Raw genomic sequence first — 17,415 nt, 5'->3', positions numbered from 1 at the left:
CCAAAGGGAACTAGCCAATGACAAGACCCGAAGACGTCCGCGCCCCTCCCCTCTGTAAATTGTGCTTGTCATAGATGTCGCCTAGTAATTGCAATATAGAAAAACACATGGACTGAGTTTTGTCTTAAATGTCTGCATCCAAATGAATCAATTTAAGGCTATTAAGGTCAGTGGCTGTTCTGGAATGAAATGTTAAATGTTAAATTATTAAAGATATGAAAAACGTGTTGTTATAACAAGGGTGAGGATTAGGGGTTTTATCATTTTGAAATAGACAGTTACACCTCTAAACTCCCAACCAATTTTGAGAATTGCGAGTACTACATACTTGAAAAGTGACATTGTGAAAAGTATTTACATAATTGCATTGACGCGTAAAAAAACCTCGGCTTTTATTCTGAAAACCACTACTTACCAGACAGGAGGAAGTCGATTTTACGCATGCGCAACAGCCTCACACGTTGTTTTGGCAAAAATAGCCAGTAGATATTACTAGTAGATATAGATTCCCCACGTTGTTTATCGTCTCGGTGTTTCTCGTGTAGGTCCCTGCTTGGACTCTTTGTAGCTGTTATTAGCTGTTGCCCAAATTGGGCGACAGAAAGAAAGCTGAAGTTTAAAGAAAGCTAACTAGCCGGGCTAGCTTAGCACTCTGTAGCTACAAGTGGCAGCATGGCAGCTGTGCTGGGACTGATTGCTGGGAGCTACGAGCAGATAGCCTTTGGTTACCGGGTCAAAACAGACGAGAAAGTAAGTTGGACTATCTTGTTGTATGGTTGTGTTTAAAAGTTTATGTCCACGAATGGTCTGCCCTGGCTTCTTGTAAACTAAACTGTCGCTGGGGTTGATGGGAAGTCATACAGGACAACAGCCTGTGTGCTAATACTATGACCAAATGTTTAATGTTGTTTACTGTGATGATGGACAGTGTACTCTCTGATTGTTCATGCCTTTTAAAGCTGGCATTTCTTGCAAACAGTGAGTTTATTTCCTCCCCAGGCTCAGCACCTGAGTTATTGCAAAGAGTCCATTAGTTGTGTTTTTGTGCGTCATGCAGGAGTGGACAGCCAAGGCGGAGTTCACACATCACGCACACACAGCCTCCATATCAGCTGCGGCAGCCAGCGAGAGGTTTGTCGTCACGGGAAGCAAAGATGAGACCATACAGCTGTACGACATGAAGAAGAGGGTCGAACACGGAGCTCTGCTGCATCACGACGGTGAGTGTCTTCATTACGTCTTCTGTTTGACATCAGCTTATGTGCAGTAGAGATGGAGGATGTGTGGATGGATAGAAAGGCAAAGACAAATATTATTTTTTTGGGGGGTTTTCTTCTAACTGCAACAAAATACATTTAGTAAAACATTTAGATTTCTTGATCAAACTGCTGCATATGTTTGTGAACTTGACATATCAAATTTTGGGGGGATTTTGACACGCGTCACATCATAACAACATAGAAATAATTACTCGTGCGTCCTCTTTGATCTAAGAAGTTTTTATACAGATGTGCTTTTTAAAAAACATTTTTATTGTGGTGGTTTATCTGAGTTTTTCAGCTTCTTAGTTTTTTAGGACCCAGCAATCCTGCTATTTGTCTCTCCCACTATTTCATGCCACGTTCTCCTGACTACTTTGCCAGTTTGTGGTATATGTATCGTATCAAACTGATTTTGCCTCAATATTTGCAGTCATAAATGGCTGCTAGGGTCTGAATTACAGCATATTTATCCAGACAGCTTCATAGACTTAATTCATTTTCTTTACTGCTGGAACAACAAATATAAAATGTCATCAAAAGGTTTGTCAAAGTGTACAGAAAGTAAAGACCTGACCCTTCACTTCCTTCTATTTCACAGGCACCATCACCTGCCTGGAGTTTTATGGGACGTCTCATTTACTGAGCGGAGGAGAGGATGGACTCATTTGTGTGTGGAGCACAAAGAAGTGGGAGTGTCTGAAATCCATCAAAGCTCACCAGTAAGCACACAGAGAGAGAGAGAGAGAGATGTGACGCTGCTGAAGCCCTGCGATGGTCATGTTTATGTGATTATTGTCTTGTGTTTTGTTGAATGGAACGAGTTAAAATAACTGACTTTATCTTGTTTTCCTCAGAGGTCAGGTCACATCGCTGTCCGTCCATCCGTCTGGGAAACTTGCACTTTCAGTTGGGACAGATAAGACTCTCAGGTAAAAGTCACAGCTCTGCTGGACAGTCTGTGCGGCAGAACATTTACTTATCAGGGAATCAGAAATGACTGTTGCATCTTTTTTTGTTTTAATCCTTTTAGAACATGGAATCTAATTAACGGAAGATCGGCCTTCATCAAAAACATAAAGCAGAGTAAGCCTCCCCTTGGATTCTGAAGTTAAGAAATGTTGAAGTTCTTTTAATAATATCAGTATGTTTGAAATGATTTCAAACTTTCTTTTCCCCCAAAACCCTTTCAACAGATGCACACATTGTGAGATGGTCTCCAGACGGGGATAAATACGTGGCCGTGGTGAACGACAAAGTGAACGTCTACGACCTGGAGACGGCCTCTGTGATCGGAACCGTCACAAACACCAAGAGGATCTCGTCTGTCAAGTTCATAAATGTGAGTTCTCTGACTAGAAACTTGCACTGACATTTAAATGTGATATAGAGATTGTTGTGGTTGAGATTATTGGTATCTGCTTTTGAACCGAGATACGGCGGGAATAAGTAACATTAGATTAAGTTTAAATAAATATAATCCTGCTTGTATTTCAGAACTCCGTCCTGGCCATCGCAGGAGGCGATGAATTTGTGAGGTTATGTGACCTGAGTAAAGAGGAATGGGTGTGTGAGTTCAAGGCTCATGAAACCAGGTAAATTCACAAGTTTTTATTTAATTTTACAGATTATTTTAGAGCTGCATTTCTAAAAACACACTTCTGATGATGAGAACTGGACTGATTTTTTTAATTTTTTTTTATTGCTAATAATATCTTCATCTCACAGACATGTTTATTTTTTAATCTCATGTCATATTGGTGAAAAGTAAGTGAACAAACTTTTATTTTGTGATTATAGAGTGAAGGCGATCGACAGTTTCATGATGGAGGATTACTGCGTGCTGGTAACGGCTTCAAACGACGGATTCATCAAAATGTGGAAACTCCATCTAAAAGAGGCACGTCTCTCGTGTTATTCATGAACATTTGAGCCTAAACCATTTACTTGTAACTTCAACCAAATTCAACATTTACATTTGCAGCTACAGATTAAGTGTTAAAATACAATATCCCTTAGCGTCATTACTTAATGACATATTCTACTTTGCAAAGCAGAATAATAAAGTTATTTTAAAAGCAATAATAACTCAAATAAGATTTTCATATATAAGTAGTAGAAATCAGCCATATAAAACCTTTTATAAGAATAAAAACAAAGATGAGCAAAACAACACTGTTGTTGCCTGCCGAGCTGCGGTTAATCTAGCAATGCACTGTCCAACAGGAGCTGGAGTCTCCCACTCTCCTCGGGGAAGTGAACACAACAGCCCGACTGACGTGTCTGGCTGTGTGGAGACATTCATCGGTGCAGCAGACCGCTGAGGAACCTGCAGCTGAGGCAACAACATCTAAAGGTAGTTGTCCTGCAAACGCTCGCTCTCGTCGCGCTTCTGCGTCGTCATATTAAGAAAGAGATTTGAGCTCTAGATATTAGAGGGTATATTAAGGCATTTTGATTTCCGATGCACTGTGGGTGGTTCAGCTTTCTCTTACTGAACTCCAGATAAATCTGTTTGCTTCTGTCCACAGAACTCATTCAGGAGCTTTCAAAGACGAAGAGAGTCCGAATTGCAGCAGAAGAAGTAATTCTAGAAGACGAGAGCAAGCCCAAAAAGAAGAAAAAGGGCGGAGGAAAATAAAATGGACAATCAATCTGTTTTATCATTTATCGACTGTTTTATGTCTGGACTTGGTCACATATTCATGTGCTTCTTGTGGTTGCCACACGTAGGTCATAAAGTACAGATTTTGTGAATATATTTTGCTGTATAAGAGGAATAACAATGGAACATGAGATGGCCAACAATAAAAAATGTTTTATAATCCATAGACTGCTTTTGATTTTGTGCTATATAACTCAGATACCACACACAGGTGATACAGCACAGCTGCTGAATGTATGTTTTAATGGATGTATTCAAGATATGCATACGAAGGTTACGAGGTTTCACTTTTTTATTTTCTTTGTCACTATTCTAAAAATAGAATTGGAAAAAACAACTTTATTTTGAAATGACGCCGGAAGTGAGATAATTAGGGGAACATTCGGAAGTTGCTAGGTAGGAAACTGGTGCTCGCTTAAAGTTTCTAAATTCAGGTAAGACTTGGGTTATTTTTAGTATGTTTGGTGTGATATTTTGATATTAAACATGATTGGCAGATTCTTTGTTGCCATAACTAACCAGATTGTGGTGAAGTGCTGGTAAATCTATTCCTCATAATAAACTGATTGAGTTCTGCAGCAGGAAGTTCCTGGTTTCCCGACATGGCTGTAGACTGGATTGGGTTCAGCTATGCTGCTCTGGTGTCAGCAGGAGGAATCATCGGTTATGTGAAAGCAGGTAGGAGAGATGCACCGACATATTTTATTTATATTTTAATAGTTAGCTTAACTGTGCAAAGGTGGAGGAAGTGACGTCATTCAGATCCTAATATGACGCTGTAGAAATACTCTGTAATAAGGGAAATATCTGCATTGAAAAGGTTGAGTAAAGGTATTAACTATGATCGGGAAAATAGTACGCAATGCAAAGTAGTCTCATATGACTGATGTACTGTTATATTATATTATAGATTATCATTACTCATGCATTAATCTAAAGGCAGGATTTTACTGCTGGCTGAGGTGGAGCTCATCTTGAACTATTTCATATTGGTCTGCAACTAATGATACATTTTTTAAGGATTCATCTGCTGATCATTTTCTTGATTAATCAATCAGTATTTGTTGAAACAGTTTTGGATTTATCTTTATGATCATTTAGGAGGTTTTGTGGTGCTGATGTAAAAGAGGTGGTCAAATGCATCAAATTTAATTCAACACTTGATTTCAAAATAAACCGAACTTTTTAATTTTAATTTTTACATTTTTTAATTTTTTTTTTTTAAACCTTTATTTAACCAGGTAAAATCAATTGAGAACCAATTCTCATTTTCAATGATGACCTGGCCAAGAGGCGGTAGCACAGTCCACACAAGTTACACAAACAACACAGATACAATACAGTATGACAAGCAATGGAAAAATGACTAAAAACAACCTAGATAAAATAATAAACACTATGTACAAAATAAAAGGCAGATTACTGGATGTTATTTGTAAAAATAAAAAAATGGAAGAAAGAAAGAGAAGTGAGGGCTGGTCAACAAGTACAGCAGTCAACTATAACTTGTTGCAGCTTATGTTTGAACATGTTGAGGGAGGTGAGAGCTGTTAGTTTGAGTGTGTTTTGTAGTGAGTTCCAGTCCCAACTGTTGTCCCTCCACAGGCAGCGTCACCTCTCTGGCTGCAGGGCTCCTGTTCGGCCTGTTGGCTGCAGTCGGCGCTTATCTGGCATCTCAAAATCCCAAGAATGTCTGGCTTTCACTGGGTGAGCAAGTTTAGTTTGGTAAACTGTGACGGTCCAAACGCAGCTTTCACTAACACGGTTTCCCTGCAGGCACCTCGGGAACTCTGGCTGTGGTGATGGGACTGAGATTTCTCAACTCCTGGAAGTTCATGCCAGCTGGTTTAATGACTTTATTAAGGTAACACACAAGTCTTTCTTTTCAGATGTTACTTTTCCTCTGACTGTTTCTGGGATAACCATTTACAAAATTCTGCACCATGGAGACTGTTAACATTTGCTTTAATAAACATGAGACAAACAAGAATGAACCCGTTTACTTTTCAGTCCTGTTTTCAACCGTTTCCTGATTTAAATGTCTCTTTTCAGTGGACTGATGCTGGTGAAGATCATCGCTGGAATGCAAAACAAACCACATAAATCTTGAAAATATCTTAATATACCTTTTTTTGATTTTACATAAGAATCTATTTTTGACATGAAAAATGTATAATTTGTGCTCCCACATACACAAACATTCCCATTAAGAAACAATACTGACCCTAGAAGATATGGGACACTAGTGCAAAACTGAACAATATTTAATAGCATGGCAAATGTAACAACAGACCAGCAGGAAACACTTCTCCTCTGAAGTCTGTATTTCCTGGCTAAAGTGCAGTGGGACCTTTTCCCATGAGTCACTGGTGGAGCAGAGCAGACTGCTGCGCTACTGGTGACCTCCGTATTTGGTGGTCCAGTCTACTCGTCCGTGCACAGGCTGGATGTTTGTGCTCCTTGTAAAAGTGTTCTGCCCTGTAGCGCTGTGATCCAGAGATCTGCTCCTCCCCCCTTCGTATTCTGGGAAATGATCATGAGAGAGAAGGAAAGCGATGTCAAGCTGCATGTCTTGTTGCTCATAGGGCTGATTTTATATATATATATATATATATATATATATATATATATATATATACACACAGTATATACCTTCATTTGGGAGCTGCAGTTTATGTGAGGTGGTCTTGCTCTTGGATGGTTTGATTTTAGACTCAACTCTTAGATCAACTATGAGATTCACAAAAAGAAAGTTGGTAAAAATTCAGGTAGAGACATCACACTGAACATATTAATCAGATCAGGTTCTGAAAGTTCTGATAGAGAAATCCTTCAAAGCTCCAGGAGGTGTTGACTCCTTTCTAACTCCAGGGGGCGTTTTTCTTCTAAAGTATGATGGAAGCGAAAGTTAAATAGAAACTGCACTAAAAACACAAAGAATTAGCTTCCAGTACCTTCTGATCCGGGCCTGATTGGTACCAAGCAACACTGACTAGAACAGTCTGACTCGACCGTTATTCTTTCTGAGAAAATAAAAGTCTTGTCTTTTAGAGGCTGCTCATCTGTAAGTTTAGGAACACTATTGTCTAAAACCACAGGACACAATGAAAAGAAAATAAGATGTTTTCATCAGTGTGATGCTGTAATTAGGTGCTGTAGTCCCAAAACTATACTTGCTTTATTATTTATTAGTAAATCATAGTGGGCTTCTTGGAAGCCATTTCTAACTTTGTAGAACTTGAACGCCTCACAAATTGTATTTTTGAACAATTGTAATCATATTTACTATATCAGACGAGCTGTTTGCTGCGTCAGGTCAGAACAACCAGAAAACTTACACCGTGGTCTCAGAATAATTCACATAAAGCACCGAAGAAATGTAACACTGTAAAGTAAAATTGTGACTCTTGAAAGTAAACCCTGTAATTTCTCTCCTTCTCTCCTTCTCACCTGCTTCTTTAAAGATGTCTCAGCGCTACAGATTAACGTTCTCACACGTGTCCTCAAATCTTTCTTACCATTATTGAGAGGAAACCCCAGCATCTGTCCTCTGGTTAAACACGAGCTGCCCCACGGAGCTCTGCTGACAACCTGGCCTCCTACGGAGAAGTTGTTTTTCGGATTTATGGCTGAAAAGAACAAACGGCTCAGAATGAATTCACTGTACCCGAACAATTTGCCCATATCTGCATTTTTACTGGCTTTTATTTTCAGTGTTCAGAGTTTTTGGCTTCACTGTAAAACTTAAGCAATATAAATAAAGTCATATTTAGAAAATGTAAATGAAACACTCCTTCGGGAGGCAAAGGAAATCAAAGGTGTTGCAGAGGCCAAGGAAACTGTTTCGTGTGCTTTTTGTGATCCAGTAGGTATACTGTATATATATATATATTTTACCAGGCAGATGTCTGGACGGCTGCTTGGCAGACAGGGTGGTGGAGTCAGCTCTGTTCAGCCCGCTGCTGCTCTGCAGCTTTGCTCCTGTGTTGTTCTTTGACTCTGGAAATCTAAACAACATGGTTTATTTTTATTTGTTTCTCACAACTGTGATGAAAACGCATCTTTTACATGAAAATGAAGAGGTCTAACCGACAGCTGGGCCTGGCCCGCGCCCTGTCCTTCAGAGAGCTGATGGTGGGTCTTTTGGAGATGGACACTCCAGCGTCCTCGCCATCGTCCCAAATGTCGACGGACCTGAAAGACATCTGTCCCCATTGACAACGTCCTGTCCTCACTCCAGTCATGCTGTTCTCTGCTCTTGTTTGCTTTAAAATGAACATACAAAGAAGAAAAACATGGAGTCCCAAGAAGGTCTCATTGTGAAATTTGGTCGCTCTACCTCAGTTATACCTACAGCATGCCAGCTCATCGGTTGCCTGTTTTTCACAAAGCTGACAAGTTCCTGCTGCCCCTCTGTCAGCATGGTGGAACACATTGCTGGTTTTGTGCTCAGCTCCTTGATATCCTGAGGCAGGAGTATCTGCTGAAGGTGCTGGGGGAGAGACCGGCTGCAGGTCTTTGTCCGACTTGGCTCGCTGGACTCTAGGTCCGTCTTACAGAGGGACAGAGGCTTTGTTTCTGCGTCCGCCTTGGACATCTTTGCCTGGCCGACATGGAAGTATGAATACTGGAGAGCCTGGAACACAAACAGTACAAACCAAAGGAAAAACATCCTCAATTTGTTTTAAATTTTAGCTCCAGATTTAGATCAAATGAAAAATGAAGCCATATCAAAATGAAAATGCGGACAAAAACATAAAAATAAGGCAATGGGTTCTTGTTTGTACATGGAATATGACAAGAACAAGATATATCTTGTAAAGGACTAATGAGACAAACCTAATCTGCACATTTCTCACCCTGTTACAGGTTGAGATGTAAAATAAATTCATAAACATGTGGAGCACAAATTGAAAATTGGTAATTTCCAACGTCAGCAGTAGTGGAAAAGTTTTCAAAGTCTGCCTCTTGAATGAAGCCAGTGGAGGTGCATTGCCTCAGCAGTACACATGTCAGGTTCGGTATTACAGTAACTGCAAAGGTAAGCTGATTGATTCCCACTTGGGCCTCCAACGCTAAAAATAGATGCACTCATGGTATTTAAAGCTGGTAAGGAAAAAAGCGTTCACCAAAGGACGTGTGTTACTCCAAACAAACGCTGCCACCACAACGGTCAGTTGTCTTCACAGTAACCTTTTGTTTATTCCTACCAATCAGTGTTCCAATTGAATGGGTTTTTAAATGTACCTGAGCAGCACTTGGTCTTTTTTCAGGGACCCACTGCAGCATGTCTGTCATCAGTGTGATTGCCTCGTTGCTGGCGTTGGGGATCAGAGATCCGAGGCCGGTGGAGACGCACTTATTGAAGCGGAAATTCATCGAGGTAGCCAGGTTGTAGCCCTGAGGCCAGTCTGACTGATGTGGTGAGACACAAGAGAAAGCAACGAGATAGTTTGATGTTAGCACCATAGAAAGGCAAGGGCCCAAGCAGAGAGGATGTCCCCATGATTTAAGAGATGCTGGTTGGTTACATCCACGGCGGCAGCAGAACCATAACACGTTACACCTTGTTGTGATGGTTCACCTTCTTCGGCGTTCCCAGCACCTGGCAGATCTTGAAGATCTCGTCCACATCGTTTTTGCCGGGGAACAGGGGTCTGAGTGTGTAGAGCTCCGCCATGATGCATCCCACGGCCCAGATGTCAATGGGTGAGCTGTAGGAGTTTGACTTTAGCAGAACCTCTGGGGCTCTGTACCTGTCAGAACAGCACGGGAGGATATTTATGGAACATTTGCATACAGTAATTTAACTCTACTCTTCCTAAAATTGCTTTTTGTTCTATTTTATCTTACACAGAATACATGTTTGTGTCTCTCACGAGCAACTAATGAGAGCAGGTCGGGTCAGTCAAATTACAAAAGAGCATATTTTTTCACATACCCCTGGTGGTATCTGGCCATGTAGATATTATATGTTTTTATTTTTTCAAGTGTGAACGTCTGTCTCTGAGATATCTGCTTTCATCCCAATACAACAAAGGTATATTTTCTTTATGGTGCTTTGTCATAGCAAAGGTGGCAAATCCCAAATTAGATGTCATGATGACGTGTTAGTTGATAGCAACAGGATTAGTACACTAATGTTATTATAGCCTCAATAATCTCAACGTAGATTATCCTCTGTCTTGTCGGATTTCTCTAGTCAGTATCAATTTAATCTAAGAGCTAAGCTACGTGATATCACAGCAGGCCTTACTGTGACACAGCTCGTTTTCAGGAATCACTTGTGCATTTCTCTAGACTTGTAGAAGACATTTGTCTCACCATCTTGTGGACACATATTCAGTGTAAGGTGGCTGCGAGCGGATTTCTCTGGCTTGTCCAAAATCAGCAATCTTAATCAGCTCTGGGCCCGTGCAGAGCAAGTTCTCCGGTTTCATGTCACGATGGAAATACCCTGCAAGACACGAGACAGTCAACTAAACCTGTGCTGATGCTGATGTTTGTCTCGATTTTGCATTATTTTCTCAAACAAAAGAGTTATTGCCTCTAAGTTTCTACCACTATCACCTTACATGACTCTCTATTGATGCACATACTTTGATCAGATTTTTTTAAGATGTGAAACACAGAGTTAAATCGTCTCTGACCAAATAAAAAAGATGTTTTATCCTGACAAAGCACAGTCAAGCCAAGCAAGGAAAAGTGAAAGACAGCAGGAGTCTCTTACCGTGCTTATGCACAAATGCTAAGCCAGACAATACTTGGAACAGAATGTTCCTTATCTCATTTTCAGAAAACATCTATCTTCCCTGGCAGCGGCAAAAGTGGTGAAAGAGAAAAGAAAGAAAGAAGGGATGAAAAGAAAAACACCATCAACAAACAAGCATGCCTTATTGAACTGGGAAAGACACCAGCACACACAAGGACTCAAACCAGTGCTGATAGAAGAGCGATAAACGTGTTAAATTAAGCTTCGGTACCACTCACACCTCCTCTTCTCACAGGAGAAGTGAGTCATTTTTGGCTGTGATGCCTGATGTCTTATGTCCACCATTCATGTGCTTTTCACTGTTAGTTTCATTGTTTTCTGTTTGCGCAATTATGAACTATTTACACCAGGACAGTGCTGACAGCTTGAAAACACAGAAAAAACTGTTTGTATTGAAAGGCCTCGCTGGAAGTCACCTACCATGTTCATGAATATAGGACAGTCCCTGTAATATCTGAGATGTCATTTTTCTGACGACTGACACAGGGAACAACTTGTCTCTGCAAAAACCAAAGACCGACACATGATGACTCAGTCTGACCCAGATAATTGCAGAATTATAGCAGAAAAAATAACACATTTTGCTGTTGGATTTGTTCTTACCTTCCTTTCATGAGCTGATTGAGGTTTTCTTCCATAGACTCAAAGACCAAGTAGAGGGAGTTGTTTTCTCTAAAGACTTCCTTTAGTTTCACCACATTGTCATGGTTCAGCTTCTTCAGTGACTGACATCCAAAAGTATTTCGGAGACACATACAATAGAGTCGTTGAGAATCAGCTCATCGTGTAAGTTCACAACCTTAAATACTTCAAAAGAGTGTTTTGTGTGAAGCTTTTTCACTCATCTCCAAAAGGTTGATGTACAAAAAGCATTACATGTCAAGAACAGTTTTATTGTCAGTGCTTTTTCACACACAGTCTCAGGTAATGTTAATTTAACACTTCAACACATAATTAAAACTGACATTTTGAAGCAGACATCTTCCCTGTTTAAGTTAAGACTAGATATACAGTAGGCCTAGGACTAATGCTCATTTATAACTAAAATGCTTCAATAATATGTTAATATACCTATTTATATGGTTAAAAACAGCACTGATTGAAGCTTAAAATATCAAGTATACATGTATGTGGTATATATTAGATATCATTTGCTTTTACTACAATGCATGACTGTTGCAAATACAAGCAGAAAGATTGGTGGTTTAAAATGATCATAATTACCAAATATGGCAGTTATACTGTATCTAAAAGCTGCTGTATCAACTAGTGGAGATTTCTTGTTTGACCGTAATTATTCTCACCTTCACCTCTCTTAGATTCAAACACTCATCCCAAGAATGAAACTTGCTCTTCATCCTGTTGGGGAAAAAACAGACTTGCGTGACTATTTTCAGAGATACGAAATGTCATTTCAGTCTGATTATCAGGCTAATATAATATATATGCTGCGTATTAATTATAAGTAACATGAGCTAATAAAGATACACACAAAGGGGAAAAACATGTTTCTTTTATTGGAAGGATCAATTGCTGCGAATATACATCACACAACGTACACTGACTCTGGTTTACTCCTGTTTGTATAATTATGTAGTCATTTGAGTTTTCTTTCAATACACGTGTTGAAAAACGTCAAATAAAAGCCACTGTATAATACTTCTTCATGGTGACTATGGTACCCATTATAACATTAGTAGATCTCTATGTAATATCGTAATATTTAAAGGTACAACATTGTAATATTGTGCATGTGTAACCTGTTTTAAGGAGCAACACTATGCGGTGTGCTTTCACTTCTTTCCCTGTCATCAGTAGTATCAGCTTGCTCTATAACCTTACATTTACAAACAGTGCCTGAAGCAGACTTGCGAAACATTCATTATTATTTCTTGCCAAAGATCTGAAACAGCTAATCCTTAAAATGTGGTCTACAGGCAAATAAGGATGTTATGACAATATACTGTATAGTAGCAATACTACTGACAATGTACACCAAGGCATCACATTTGACACAAAATGTTTCTTTTTTTCATTTGAGGATGCAACATGTTTGAGTCTAAGAGCCGTGAAGCATATTGCAGCAGTCGCTCTGGGTTTAATCAGCCTAATGCTTTGAGACAAAACAACACAGTTTGTCCCTCAGGCATGTTTACTGGAGCCACACTCACCTCTTTACAGCCACCTGCTCCCCAGTGTCATTGCTCTTTCCCAGGAACACGTCGCCATACATGCCGGCCCCCAGCTGCTTCAGCGTGGTGTAGCGGCTCATCGTCCACAGACAGCCCTGCCTCTCAGTCACCGAGGAGCCTTGACAGTTCCACACGGTCAAAGAGTTGGTCATCGTAAGCACAGTTACATCCCGTCACAGATCAACGGCCCCCTACGTTGCTCTACCCTGCCGCTACTGTGAGGCTTTCACTTTAGAAACACTGAAATAAAACATGAGGGCACATCCTTTACCTTTCTCTCTGCAGAGTGGCGATGAAAGAAGGTGGAGGTTTAGCTGGCGAGGGAGCGTGGAGGACACATGCTGACACATTTTGTAAGGTGTGATGGATTTGTGATCTTGCAAAACTACATTCATGAATTCGGTTCTGAATCAGAGGGCTTTACCTGTGTTGTCTAACACTGATCACATACAGGAGAGCCAGTGGTTTTGAGGTGTGAGAATGCCATTTAAAACAATTTGACTGCCACTCGGAGGATGCTTTTGACCAAAGAACACATTTTCCAAAGACCTAAGAGAACACGGGGCCAGGCCTGAACAAATTAGGGCCAATGTATTTACAAATGACATAATAGGTTAGAGGGGTCAAACTAGTGTAAGAGTGGACTAGTTAGTCGGGACCGACAACTTTCTAAAACGTTATCCTTTATAAAGGGGTTATAAGTAGTAACTAAAGGGCTTATTAATAATTAAGAGTTCTCTCTCCTTGAGCCTTTTCTAGAATTTGTAAGCCACCATGCCCACCAGCAATTCACATATGCATGTGTTTTAATTTTGTCACCATCATTATTGATTATATATATATAAATATATATATATATATATATATATATATATATATATTATCTTTGTCTCTGTGTTATGCTAATGTGGTTCAGAACTATTTTATTGTCACTGTTTTATTTATTTTTTCCGGTCATAAGAATTGTTTTTTTTAAATCTCACCAGCACAGTCTTTCCTTATTCTTCAATCCATCAAGTTTCATTGTTGCAAATAAAAAAGGACTTGAAAAACTAAAAAGACAGACAATGTTGTGCAAGGATTAATTATTAAATATTATATAGTGCACTAGCATTAGGGTAGGTGTTTTTAATACATTGCCTCATATCAACTGCTCAACTATAACCTCATTATAAGAACCTGGATACAGATTTTGAAATCTAACGTTTTTTCTCTCCCCTTTCCATAAAACAAGTTTGTTTTGGTGTTGAGTAACATTGAACAGAACATTACAAACTTTTATACTGTCAACTCATTTCATCACAGTGTCTCAAAACTTCATAATATAGCGTCAGCTAATTTCACTGGTTAGCAAACAACTAGGAAGTCTGCTACTACAATAAATACAGTAATGTTCGCCTAAGAGCAAAAGCTGTCCAGCCCCGATTTCCAACCACACGATCTAATTTACAGTTTTTACCAAACAATGATTATATCAGTAGTTACACTTAACTAGATACAGTATACCTACCATGGGGGGCATGTTTGTGCTGATGAAGATAACAAGGTGATGAAGAGACGCTACCAGCTCTGTCCGCTTACAACGAAGGCTTCCGGGCTCCTAGGCAACGCAGAGACTTTAAAAAAATCACAAGAATGTACTAATAATACGAACAATATTATGCACGATGATACACCTAAAATAGTATACAATATATTAAATAAAAATCATAAATAATACAAAAATAATAGTGTGATGTGTATAAATACAAGTATTTAAATTATAATGAAATAAGCATTTTAAAATGTGCTATGTCTTCGATGTAATGATTTGAAATCTAGTGTGAGGAGAAGAAATCAGTAGTAAAACAGATCTAACCTCTAGGTCTGGAGCTCTCGATTGATTCACGCAATATCTAGGGTGTCTGAGGGCCAGTCGGTAGCCTTGTATTTGGGTTTTTGTGGAAATTAGTCTCTTCGTGGATTTACTTTAAAGCTACATAAGGCTTATATGACTAACGTGTTGTTCTGTGTTCTAAATGTACCTGAGATATTGTGCTGTATTATGTTACAAGTGCTCCATCTAGTGGTTCATGTTCAACCCTGCATCTGATTGTGACTGGCCCCCTGTAACGCAGGTAAATTCACCTTTTTCTGGACCCTTGAGTAATTACGCATGACACAAATGATTAATACTTAATTCCAGTGACCATCCACCTAAAAACAACTACATTGTGTTTGTTGTTGCACAAAAAGTCACAATGTAGCTGAGGAGACTAAACTACATTGTGTTGTATTGTACATTTTACTGCGTTTGGATTGCAAAATAAAAGTATCCTTATTGTTCTGTGGAGCTCTCGGAGACCAACCCAAGGACCCTTGAAATGTCCCTGGTTCCCGACTTGAAGACCGGATGTTTTATCCATAATATTTACATGGACACTTAAACTGCTTTGGGGTTCATAAAAAGGTCCTGTATATTTAGATATCCGGTAAATGACACTGACAAAATAAAATAATCAAAAGGGTCATATAAAAAAATTATATTATAATGTATAAGGGTTTGTGTAATAAAGCTATGTTTCAGGAAACACAATAACGCCTCAATTATCGTAATTATCTTTGTGTGAATCAACTCAAAAACTGTTTAGAAGTTTAAATATCATTTCGAATATTTTCCATTTCCAAAGGGTTGCCATTTTATTCGACACGTTTGTTAAATAAATAAAGATTATTGGTGTGTCATTGGTCTGATAATAAAAAAGCAGGTTCACTATCTACAGGGCAGAAGGTTGTCTTTAGGCATGCAGGCAATGAACTGTGAGGAATGAAAATCATGACCAGCATTCTCGAAATGGCCATACTGTGGTAGCATGACGTGCCGTGCATTGCACCTAACAACTGTGCAGTCAGATTGTTGACTGTCTGCGCAGCGGATAGTAGCGTTTTTTTCCCAAGGTTGTGCTTTTGGTTACTTACGGTAAGATGGACCCGCAGTGTCCACTAAAGGATCAGGTGATCTACTAACTACGAAGCGAAGGCTGACTGGGGAAAATGCAAAATGACATATAGCAAATGTCGGAGCGTAATTCATTCACATTTTCGGCTCAATTTCGGACTTAAATCGCACCGCTGGAGCTCCAATGTGACGATGGCTCGTTAGGGCTGGTGGTTTTTTTTGGGGCTATTTTAATTTATGAGAAATCACATTCACAGACAAATATTGGTTTCAACATGGGGCTGTGCTACAGCTTGCGTCCCCGGCTCTTCGGGGACCTGAGCGGGTCTATCTCCAACGCCAACTCGGACTCGGATCAGCCTCCGGACGCCGCCGTGCCGACCCGCGCCGTGGGAGCCCGCCAGGAGGACACCGGGGGATGCGGGGAGACTTCGTCTCTACGCGGCGGCGGCGGTCCGGTTCGCCCCGGGGACCCTGCCAGGCTCCCGGCCGGGGAGCACCGCCATGGAGACACCGGTACCGACGGTGCGCTCATACAAAACGGAGGTGGCGGCGGAGGAGGAGGCGGTGGTAGCGGTAAGGGGACAGGGAAGGACCGCGGCCGACGCTTACAGCTGCTGCAAAAGACTAGCACCCAAAAGCAGAAAAACTGGGACAAATTGCTGGTGGAGGAGAAGGAGGCCGAGAAGGAGGCGAAGAAAGTCAGTAAGAACATTGACAGGGCGCTGAAGGAGCTCAAACGGGAGTACAAACAGACGCATCGACTGCTGCTGCTCGGTAGGTTGAGTCCCTCTCTATTGTTGTTGTTGGACTAGGAAGCCGTTTTATTTTTAGAAACCAAAAACGTACTGGCCTTTCCAGAAATTATGTCACTACTCTGTTGAGGCCTATTGCCACATCTGTTGGTTTAGCGGTGAAAACTACCCCCTGCGGCTGACAATGACAAATGATGAAGACGGACGTGTGGACTCTGTGGGCCTGCCGTCCTCTTACCGCTCATATTTGGGGTTGTAAAAAGGAAAAGCCTATTAAACATAATATAGGGGCCTTCGAAATGGACTACTCCACACAGGTTTACAGAGACTACTTAGCTTGTGGCTATTGAGTCATGTTTAATCTGAAATCTAGTACAGTACAGTGTAGTATTGTGTAGTAAAGTATTGAAGTTCAACTGTGTTTACCTCTCAATAAGGTAGTATAGTAGAGTATAGTATAGTATAATGTAGTATAGTGGCCTGTAGCATAGTAGAGTAGTTTAGAGTCTAATTCAGTTGACTTTACTGACAGATGTGTAGAGAGACCACTCAGCTTTTGATGATTGGGCCATGTTTGCTCTGAGAATTAGTATAGTATAGTACAGTATAGAATACTATAGTACAGTATATTGACTTGTAGTGTGGTTTAGTGTTATAGAGAGTATGATTTAGTTTGCTTTAGTATACAAAGATGTATGTAGACCACTTAACTTTTGTCCATCAGGCCATGTTTACTCTAAAGAATTAGCATAATATAGTGCAGCGTAAGAGTGTATCTGTCTGGGACTTCTGACTGAGTAGATTGTTGTAGATTATATTATAGTGGCCTTTTGT

General features: G+C 40.1%; 4 protein-coding genes across 5 annotated transcripts in view; 3 read left to right on the top strand and 1 right to left on the bottom strand.

Annotated features, from left to right (window-relative positions):
* Positions 1–443: 443 nt before the first annotated feature.
* Positions 444–4,086, top strand: pak1ip1 (PAK1 interacting protein 1). The gene is made up of 10 exons (XM_076097150.1): positions 444–750; positions 1,058–1,220; positions 1,861–1,981; positions 2,117–2,191; positions 2,293–2,345; positions 2,456–2,601; positions 2,757–2,854; positions 3,060–3,159; positions 3,486–3,615; positions 3,791–4,086. Exons 1-10 carry the CDS (start codon positions 673–675, stop codon positions 3,898–3,900), a joined length of 1,074 nt encoding a protein of 357 aa, XP_075953265.1. The 5' UTR covers positions 444–672; the 3' UTR covers positions 3,901–4,086.
* A 117-nt stretch (positions 4,087–4,203) lies between these two features.
* Positions 4,204–7,415, top strand: LOC142955906 (transmembrane protein 14C-like). Of its 2 annotated transcripts, none has more exons than XM_076097154.1 (5): positions 4,204–4,358; positions 4,507–4,602; positions 5,530–5,631; positions 5,701–5,788; positions 5,977–7,415. In XM_076097154.1, the coding sequence occupies exons 2-5, from the start codon at positions 4,527–4,529 to the stop codon at positions 6,032–6,034; spliced, it is 324 nt and encodes a 107-aa protein (XP_075953269.1). In that variant the 5' UTR covers positions 4,204–4,358; positions 4,507–4,526; the 3' UTR covers positions 6,035–7,415. The 2 variants fall into 2 exon arrangements, with proteins under 2 accessions (XP_075953269.1, XP_075953268.1); XM_076097153.1 differs by having other exon boundaries at positions 4,504–4,602.
* Positions 6,317–13,040, bottom strand: LOC142956007 (serine/threonine-protein kinase MAK-like). The gene is made up of 14 exons (XM_076097290.1): positions 12,868–13,040; positions 12,001–12,055; positions 11,300–11,421; positions 11,117–11,196; positions 10,249–10,381; positions 9,509–9,680; positions 9,172–9,339; positions 8,264–8,560; positions 8,014–8,189; positions 7,822–7,931; positions 7,443–7,553; positions 6,879–7,010; positions 6,577–6,654; positions 6,317–6,447 (listed from the first exon to the last, which is right to left on the bottom strand). The coding sequence occupies exons 1-14, from the start codon at positions 13,038–13,040 to the stop codon at positions 6,317–6,319; spliced, it is 1,938 nt and encodes a 645-aa protein (XP_075953405.1).
* Positions 13,041–15,827: 2,787 nt separating this feature from the next.
* The window catches only part of LOC142956044 (guanine nucleotide-binding protein G(olf) subunit alpha), a 43,625-nt gene continuing 42,037 nt past the window's right edge, over positions 15,828–17,415 (top strand). The window contains exon 1 of the mRNA XM_076097341.1: positions 15,828–16,603. Within this exon, the coding sequence (XP_075953456.1) occupies positions 16,102–16,603 (502 nt within the window). The 5' untranslated portion in view covers positions 15,828–16,101. The remainder of the gene's footprint in view (positions 16,604–17,415) is intronic.

Source organism: Anarhichas minor, unplaced genomic scaffold (assembly GCF_050575085.1).
Source record: "Anarhichas minor isolate MPS153535 unplaced genomic scaffold, ASM5057508v1 ptg000024l, whole genome shotgun sequence".
In the NCBI taxonomy this organism is placed as follows: Eukaryota; Metazoa; Chordata; class Actinopteri; order Perciformes; family Anarhichadidae; genus Anarhichas; species Anarhichas minor.
Note: the sequence above shows the minus strand (reverse complement) of the source record. Positions and strands in the feature narration are given on the sequence as shown.

Bases quoted from the DNA above. Each gene is read 5' to 3' on its own strand.
- LOC142956007 (XM_076097290.1), bottom strand. From the start codon at position 13,040: ATGACCAACTCTTTGACCGTGTGGAACTGTCAAGGCTCCTCGGTGACT. The intron at 7,554-7,821 runs GTAAAATATATA...TGTTCTTTTCAG, and splicing joins GCCGTCCAGACATCTGCCTG to CCATAAATCCGAAAAACAAC. The intron at 6,655-6,878 runs GTACTGGAAGCT...TGAATCTCATAG, and splicing joins AATCAGGCCCGGATCAGAAG to TTGATCTAAGAGTTGAGTCT.
- pak1ip1 (XM_076097150.1), top strand. From the start codon at position 673: ATGGCAGCTGTGCTGGGACTGATTGCTGGGAGCTACGAGCAGATAGCC. The intron at 2,602-2,756 runs GTGAGTTCTCTG...CTTGTATTTCAG, and splicing joins CGTCTGTCAAGTTCATAAAT to AACTCCGTCCTGGCCATCGC. The intron at 3,616-3,790 runs GTAGTTGTCCTG...TTCTGTCCACAG, and splicing joins TGAGGCAACAACATCTAAAG to AACTCATTCAGGAGCTTTCA.
- LOC142955906 (XM_076097154.1), top strand. From the start codon at position 4,527: ATGGCTGTAGACTGGATTGGGTTCAGCTATGCTGCTCTGGTGTCAGCA. The intron at 4,603-5,529 runs GTAGGAGAGATG...GTCCCTCCACAG, and splicing joins CATCGGTTATGTGAAAGCAG to GCAGCGTCACCTCTCTGGCT. The intron at 5,789-5,976 runs GTAACACACAAG...GTCTCTTTTCAG, and splicing joins GGTTTAATGACTTTATTAAG to TGGACTGATGCTGGTGAAGA.